This window comes from Buceros rhinoceros, unplaced genomic scaffold (genome assembly GCF_000710305.1).
Source record: "Buceros rhinoceros silvestris isolate BGI_N320 unplaced genomic scaffold, ASM71030v1 scaffold6036, whole genome shotgun sequence".
In the NCBI taxonomy this organism is placed as follows: Eukaryota; Metazoa; Chordata; class Aves; order Bucerotiformes; family Bucerotidae; genus Buceros; species Buceros rhinoceros.
The window spans coordinates 61,856-70,320 of record NW_010415686.1 but is presented as its reverse complement, the minus strand read 5'-3'; the positions used below and the strand labels follow the sequence as shown (position 1 = coordinate 70,320).

General features: G+C 48.2%; 1 protein-coding gene across 1 annotated transcript in view; it reads left to right on the top strand.

Annotated features, from left to right (window-relative positions):
• Positions 1 to 733: 733 nt before the first annotated feature.
• Positions 734 to 8,465, top strand: part of NEO1 (neogenin 1) — a gene marked incomplete at both ends in the record, with an annotated part of 69,171 nt that continues 61,439 nt past the window's right edge. The window contains one exon of the mRNA XM_010137498.1: positions 734 to 1,051. Coding sequence (XP_010135800.1) covers positions 734 to 1,051 — 318 coding nt within the window. The remainder of the gene's footprint in view (positions 1,052 to 8,465) is intronic.

Below are 8,465 nucleotides of genomic sequence, written 5' to 3'. Positions count from 1 at the left end.
TTCTGCCTGCTGAGAGCGTTTCTTCTTGCCGTTTTCTATGGGTGAATGACGAAGGCAAATCAAAGTGATACCCCCACACAGTCTTTCTGCTTGACCAAATACACCAGAAATCGAGTAATTAAAATTCACTTCTTAATGCTAAGTAGATTTTAATTGTGGAATTCTTCTGGGAATACTTAAAATGGGAGAGTAATTGTGTTTATCCTGAGCTAGAATGGGAGTAAAAAATGTTCTACGGCGCTTGCAAGATATGTTAAGCTCAGAATTGGAGACACTTTTATCTCTTGAGGCCCGAATTATTCTTAATGTGTCTTAATCTTTGTAATGCAACCCAAATTACCACACTGCTGTGGGTGGCACCTGGACCACGGAAGGCCAAGAGAAGTGTCTTAAGAGCACGTTCCACTTGTTCTTAACAGGGAACTCGGGCACGCTCGTTGGTTTGCACAAGTTTTACCGAGGCAGACGTCTGTCTGTGTTGGATCGCTGAGAATGATTGACCTCATCGATTGCCACGTGAGCAGAGAAACGGGTTTCAGGGCTGAGAAAAGAGTCCGTTGGTGTCAGAAGTCAAGGGGGACAATACTGTTGCGTAGACCGAGCTATTTCTGGGCAACAGGCACGTCTCAGTGTTTGGAAACGAGGATTTTCTGTTTAAAAATGCGATGTGTAAAAAAAAAAAAAATGTCGGCAGCTAATCTGAACATTGTGTGATGTGATTTGTGTTTTACAGGATCCCTTGTGAGAACCTTCACTCCATTTTACTTCCTGGTGGAGCCAGTGGACGTTCTGTCCGTTCGTGGAGCGTCTGTTGTAATGAACTGTTCAGCTTATTGTGAAACGCCTCCGAAAATTGAGTGGAAGAAAGACGGGACTTTCCTAAACCTGGAGTCAGATGACCGGCGCCAGTTGCTCCCAGATGGATCTTTGTTAATAAACAGTGTGGTGCATTCCAAGCACAATAAACCCGATGAAGGATATTACCAGTGCGTGGCGACCGTGGAAAGCCTGGGGACCATCGTCAGCCGAACAGCCAAGCTCACGGTGGCAGGTAAGTGGCTTTTTTTGTTGTGGAGTGTAACGGCGTGATGAGGCAGATGCACGCTCTGCCCTTGCAGAGAAAGGAGGAGATAGGCTCATCTGTTACCAGCGAAAGGGGGACTGTCTTTCTCTGAAAGTTGTCATAGATTGTGTTCATTGAAGCGGCTTAATGTGTGGGTGTTCCTCAGGGAATGCTAGAGACCAGAACTGCAGCAGAAAGGTTAAAACACCCAAGTGTCAGGTGCCTGTTTGCAATGGAGGCTCACCACAGCTTAGAAGGGGAGAACAAGAGCAGGGTTCTGCTTATTTGTACAAATACCCTTAAAAACGACTTTCTCTGCCCGCTTACATGTTGAGAGGTACCTGCCCCCTGTCATGGAGCAGCTCCTGAAAGCCAGCGGTGTGTGCCATCCCTGGAGAACTGGGAGACTGCTTCCGGAGCATCATGTGTGAACAAGCAAGTTTGAGAAGTAACAAACAACCGAACGCTTAAAACTTCCCTGAAAGACATTAAGAAACCCAAGGGACAGCCTCACCTTTGGTGTTTCGAGCAGCCTTCAGACACGACTTGGTAATAGCTTTTGGGGGGGGAGGAAGCGGTAAGTGCAGCTTGCACATGGAAATGGAGAATGTGGCTGGGGAGAGCGATCTGTTTGCAGAACGTCATTTTGTGTCGGGTGGTGTGTCCTAGGAACAGAATAGCTGGAGGAGACTTACTAATTACTGAAAGTGAGACTTGAAAAAGCAACTGGGGGGAAAAAAAAGGTAAACTAAGGCAGTGTAACTCGGAAAAAAGCCCGTGAAGCAATTTTCTTTTGTTTCCCTAATGATGCTTGCCAGCCCTTTCCAAACATTTTTTTTTCCTTTGCTTAATAAATGTCTGGAGGTAATGAATTCTTCCTGACTAGTGCTACAGCATCTCCCAGAGCTGCTGCTTACTGTCATTTATATTCCGATGTTGTTTCGATTAAGTTAGCTTGTAGCATTGTTGTGAAACATCACAAATGTCAGAAATAAAAACCGTGGGGTTTTATACCTTGAAGAAGTGACTCTCGGAGTCTCTAAATGAGAAATACGCTTCTGAGGTTCTTGGCAATGAGAGCAATAACAGCAGCTCTCACACACCTCGCTCAGGCAATTACCACCTCCCCACACCGCGGCTGACGTGATTAACTCTGCTGCGTTCCACATGGGATCACTCAGCGCCTCGGCAGGCGCTCCGGTGTTGTGCGGTCGGTCGGTCAGGTTAATGGGGTTAAAAATGGAGGTGGTACAGAATGGCTTCAAAACTGCCAATTGCGTTGTCCTGTATCAGTGTCCGGGATTATGATCCTTCATTTTAAGAACTACCAATGAAAAAGAGCCCTTTAGGATGTCAAACCAAACCAGGTGTGATTCTGGAGAGCTCCCTTTGCCAGAGAACTGAACAGTATGGTCAGTGTGAGCGTTCCCCACACCAACAGTCGCCCTGTTGTCTCCTCTTGGCCTAAGAGCTGCATTAGAAGATTATCGATCCATTCCATGCAATAAAACCGGTATTTTTTGTTCAGAACTAGAGCACACGCTCTTGTCGCAAGTCCTGCGCAGCCTTATGCCCCGCTGTTCGTTTAGAAACTGGCACAAGAGCATCCTCCGGCTGCCGCGTGCCTGAGCGATTCTGCTCCGGAAGGTTTGGCCAACGCAGGGGTGTGGAAACTACCTCACAAAGCTCCAGGAGCTACAGCAGGGTTTAATCCTTCAGCTGGGCCAAGGGTAGGTTTGGTGGCTGCAGGCTGGGAACAAGAGATGGATTGTTTAAATTCTGGGTTAACAGTGTTGCTTTTATTGACCCCGTCGGAATCCCTCGGTCTCATCAGCGGTTTTTAGTATTTCTCTCCCTGCTTTCTGGCAATCAGCAGCCTTCAGGCTGCGGTGAGTGGGGGCTAGTTAGCATAGGAAGGGCTCTCCCTGGCCTCAAGATAGCAGCGGGAGGCAGCTAATTCCCTCCTTAATTGCGCGGTGGTGTGCTGAATCCATCCGGCGGGTGTGAACGTCGGACCGCGGTGCACCTCATCGCTTTAGCAGAGACTGTTGCAGAGTGTAGCTTGTTCGTTAAAAACCTTCATCGCCTGCACAGGACGAGTTCTGGGGAGCAGCGTGGGCTGAGGCACAGGGAACCTGGTAAAACCCTGCTGTGTTCTGTCACCTCCGTGAACAAACTCAGGTCTGCAGCTTTTAGTCCTAGACCTGCGCTGTGTCCCTGGGCAATCCACCGGCAGCGAGTCTCGCGTAAAGGTCTAACAGGCCAATAAATGTCGATACATTTCTCCAATCATTGAAAGGACTTTTTACACATTATAGTTTGGATCTGGAATTTTTGGATGTCGGGAACTGAAGCTGGTTTTGTGCCACGGGGCGACAGGTCCTGATAATGCAGGGTGGGTGGTGCAAGGTGACAGAGGGGCTCAGTGAACTGATGAGTGAGGAAAAAATAGAGTGATGGTGGTGTAGTCCTGCGGTGTGGGTAGGTGTTTGCTGCCGTTGCGCTCGATTTGAACTAGGGCTGCTCAAAGGAACTCCTAATTTATGTAAAGCCCCAGCACTTTTTAATCAGTGCCTGACTACAGTATGTTTTTTTAATTGCCTTTTGAAATGCAAATCTGTCTTTGATACCAAAGCGCCAGTTGGATCTGAGGAAGGGTGAAGGGTTGGGATAGCTCTTACAAAACGCGGATGAAAAAACAGCCTACAGAATTTTGGGGAGCTGTGTCTGTAATTCATCTTGGAAAAACAAATTTGTATGTGTTTTAGTAATGATACTAGCTGACTATGCTGATACTATACTGCTACTATACTGTGAGTAAGGGTGCTGTAATGATACTGGCTTAAAAATATTCCCAAGATGACCTTTTTTTCCAGTCACTATTTACTCCTACGTAGGTAAAGCTTTCAAAAATTTCATAAATTCAAAAAGCACTTGGTGATAACCCACTTCGATTAAAAGAGAAGTAATAATAATATAACGAGATTATTAAATATTCATAGGAATGTTATTTTCCAACCTTTGGTTTGTAATTACCTTTAGAACAAATACAGGCGAATCACTTCTGTTATTTCTGTAAGAAATGCTCTGCCCGTGCAGAAGGAGAGCCTGAAGGGGTTCAGTGATGAGAGGAGGCAGCAAAGAGGCTGGTGCGGTGGCAGAGACGCTCCCTGGTGTTGCCCGCTCCGGTCTCGCACTGCTGGGGAGACACAACCGCTTTGTCGGGGGCTGCAGGGTGCCGAGGGTTCCCTGGTGAGCAGGAGACTTGAGGCCAAGGGAGGGAAGCTGGGGACTGTGTTCTCTGCCCTGCGGCACGGCACAGCGTGGGACCTCTCCGGAACGAGGACATCAAGACCGTGAGCTGTGCCCGAGCAGTGTGACACAACTGCTGTCAGTACATCATGGGGAGAGGATGAGCTTCACTGGAGAAACTGGTCCCCTTTTTAGCTCACTGGATTGCCTCTTTAGGGTTTATTTGCAGCTGGAGTGACTCCACCTTCGGGATGGCCGGCGAGCTGTCTGTATAACTGCCACAGAAATGATAGGAGGCCTGGGTAAGCAACGCCTGTGGTGGGGCTTGGAGGAATTAATTGAGTTACGAGCCAGGAGGTGCCGCTGTCTGATCCTGCCTCTATCGCAGGCTCATTATGTGGCCTCAAGGAGATCTTCACGCTTTGCCTTTTTCTCAATGGGCTAATAAAGAATTTCTCTTCAATAAATCCAGAGTATTGCTTTTACAGCGTGCCAAGGTGCTGTGAGTGCGCATGCTGAGAGCAGACCACGCAGAATCAGTCGTTCTTTACCCGTTACAGATTTTGGGTGATAGGCGGTAGGTGAAGTTGCGGCCAAGAAATGGTTATCCAGGAGATTCCCTGAGCGCACCTGGTGGGACAGAGGGAGAGCAGGTTCCTTCAGCTAAAGCGAGCTCTGCAAGGCACATTGTCACCAAAGAGGCACGTTGTGGGGCTGACAACTTGATCTCTGGCATGTTGCACAATTTAGCTAGTACCAAAACCACTTATTCGGGTGCAAACAGTGGTGAAGAGTTAGGAACTCTGCTCAAACATTCCTTTGGGTTCAAATTTTATCTCTGCCTTTTGCCATAGCTCCTAAGAACTGCGTAGGAGTAGGCGGGTTGCGCGGCTCTGGGATCCCCTGTCTTTCGCAGCAGTTGCCTGGCTGTGGAGATCCCAGCGGGACAGGTTTTATTGTGCGCTGGGCTCTGCGTCACCTCTAACGGGCAGGAGGAAGCTTGGCTCGCTGCCGAGCGGAGCAAGCTGCGGGCACGTACCAGCTCCTCGCAGGTGCAGCTGGTTAGCAATAGCAGCGTGGATTTTGCTCTGTGGGGTGTATCGCCTGGAAGAGCAAGGGGAGGAGGGAGGGGGAACCCTGATATGATCTTCCTGAAGGACGAACTTTCTGCCCCTTGGAGCTGGGGGATACCTAAGAGCACAGACTCTTCAGTGGAGGGTACTTCAGAGCACTTAACCGGGGAAGTGGCATGGGTGATAAATTTTCCTTGCAAAAATACATTTTCTGGGAAAAAAGCCTCTTGGCTTGGATCAAAAAGTGTTTCTTGTTAGTGACGGGTAAAAGGGAAAGGTGGCTGTTCCAAAGTGCAGTTGGGACAGGGTCTGTCAGCTGATAGGAGAAACAGGGGAGTTCAGACACGCAATAAATGTTCTACCTTACGTGTCAGTTGAAATCCTTACAATCCACATCTGTCCCGTTAAAGCAGGGAAGAAAAAATCCGTGTGAGCCCTTGGAGTGCCCTGTATTGGTACCTGGACTGAGAGCCAAGGTCCGGGTCCAGAACTGCTGTAACATTGTCGGAGTGAGCGTAGACAAAATGAACTCGGAGATTCTGCCGTCCTCTTTTGACCAGTAGCTGCACACGTCTGGGAGATGGGAACGGAAGTAGTTTGTGGTGTTGAGCACTGCACTGGTGGGGAAGGCAGCCTGGAAGGATGTGCCTTGCCTTCTTCCCTCCCAACAAAGCCCAAACAAAACAATGTTGTTGGTACTTGCTCTGATCCTGAGTGACTCCCGCACCTCCCACATGGTGCCAGAGAGTCCGGGTGCGAGTTTTCTTCCAGCATTTGGTTGAATTTAATTCTTTTGGGGGGATATGGCAGGAGAGGACTAGGATTTGCTCCTGACTGAAATAGTTCTTTTCGAATGAATCAGCAGAGTTCTGATCAAACTCAGTCTGTGCCATTTCACAGGTGAACTGAGAGTCTTGGGGAGATCAGACCGCAGTTAACGGTTCGAGCAGTCAGAGATCCCTTCCTGAGCCCAGCCAGAAAGGGGGGTGATGATTATGGATCCTCTCCTCAGAGGGGTAGATGCAGGAAGAAAGTCCAAGCTGGTGGACCCTCAGCTGTGGGTTACCAGCTCTCCCAGTTACACATCAGGGGAATCTCCCATCTTGCCGCGCTGTCCTCTTTGAGATGTTGTGGCTGCTCTCTCCATTCGTGAACACACAGTGCACAAGTGTTTAAACCCTGTGGTCATCCATTAAGTTGAGCTTGTCTTAATTAGGCATTATCTTAAGGACAACATTCCATGTTGTTAGGCACCAGAAAGATTAGGTTCTATCAGTTTATGAGTTTGCTGCTTAAATGGTGAAGTAATTAGCAAAGAAAGTAGCCTTTGTGCATTGGCGTAATGGACAAAAGTTGTCTTCATGTCAATGGACTTTAAAAAGCAATGTGAAGTTACTGTGTGCTGTGAAAAGTTGAAGATCTTTGTGGTGTGTGCTCAGATCTCGACGTTTGGGTTTGACGGTACGGAGGGCGGTGTGGTGAACCGCCAGAGCAGCACAGATGCAGCGGCACGCTTTGCGGATACTGCTGTTCACAGTAGATGCTCTGGTGGGTGGCTCTAGGTGCTGACACAAAAGCAGAAGACGAGAGCGTGTTGAGGATGCACCAACACCCTAAGACAAGAAAGCTGGGTGAGCGCTGTTTGCATTGCTGCTTCCACTCAAATGACTAATTCTTTATTTATTCATAATAGAAATTCCAGAGGAGGTTTAGTAATGCTGAAAAGGAAACAAAAGGGAGGAAAATGAGTTTGAGTAAGCAAAAATTAAGTTATGAGTCTTGCTGGGGTTGATTCCAGTGAGGCTCGTTCTTGGCAACGTTCTCCAAAGCAGAGGGTGTGTCTCGTCATTCACAGAGGCACACGAGAAATAAGAATGTTTAAAATAATTCCAAATCGCAGCAACTCTGAATTATTTGCATCCGAAGCCCCCCAATTTTGAGGAGAGCATGAGGAAATGTCTCGAGTTAATCTATAGGTGCCTGCAGAGGTGTTGCTCTTCCTCCCCCGGTAGCTCTGAATCCCATTCCTGGGTTTGCCGCACTGTCAGTCTCTCTTCTGTGACAGTTCTGGAATGGGACACAGTAAAAACAAAGCACCGAAAGGCTTCGTTCATTAACCAAAACAAGGAAGTTTCAGCTCAAACCAGGAAGTTTAGCCTAAACCGGCACAGCTACAGAGACCTTTAAAAACCGTGTCTTCAGTGTGATGAGCTTGCAGCGCTCGGTGACTCCGGGGTCAGTGGGGTGACCTCTGCTGCGGATCCCCGTGAGTGTCTGCTGCTGTGCTGAGCAATCTGCGGGTTGGTCTGGGTGTTGAGTGGTTCTCTGCCACTCCGCTTGGCTTCCTCGCTGTCGCTAGACACCATCTTCTTCAGCTGCACGCCTGCATCTGCAGAAGTTCTTTTTCCTTTGTCTCTGTGTCTCCAGGTATGTCAGCCTGGTTTGGAGGGGTTTCTTTGCTGTTCATGGATTCTGAGTACTGCCCTGTGAATTGTTTGGGCCATTTCCTGCCTCTAAACGGCTTCTGTGAGGTACCAGCTCGCTCTGTCACTGTCTGTAGAGTTGCTTCAAGTTCTCCTGATCTGCCCTTTCTTTCAGTTTCTTGATAAATTTATCCTGACAGTCCTCTCTGTGTATTAATCTTCTCTGAATAGCTTGTTCACATGAGCTTTTGTAACTGATGGCCGCGACTGGATCTAAAATTATTTCACCCGTCAGTCTCTTTTCTCCCACCAGAACACTCGGATCTTTCTCTTCTATTGTTACGGCTATTGATTTTGGTTTAGGAAGAGTAATTGTGAGCCTGTACTTTTTTTTAGGCAGTCTATTGATCAAGACCTGAGGTTTCTTAAATGATGAGGCAATCTACATGCCTTATCTCGAGGTCTTCTCTTAGAACCCTGGAGTGCTCTCTTCACTGTCCTCGCCGTTAGAGTGATCCTCAGCAGGGCCAGATCAATGACTCCATAGCTTGCACGCCCTCAGCTTGTTTTTCTGTGCTCTTAGCAAAGTCTCCTCCCTGCGTTTCCCAGTGGCTCCATAGATCGAGTTCATTGGGGCCGCTGCCGCAATTCCTG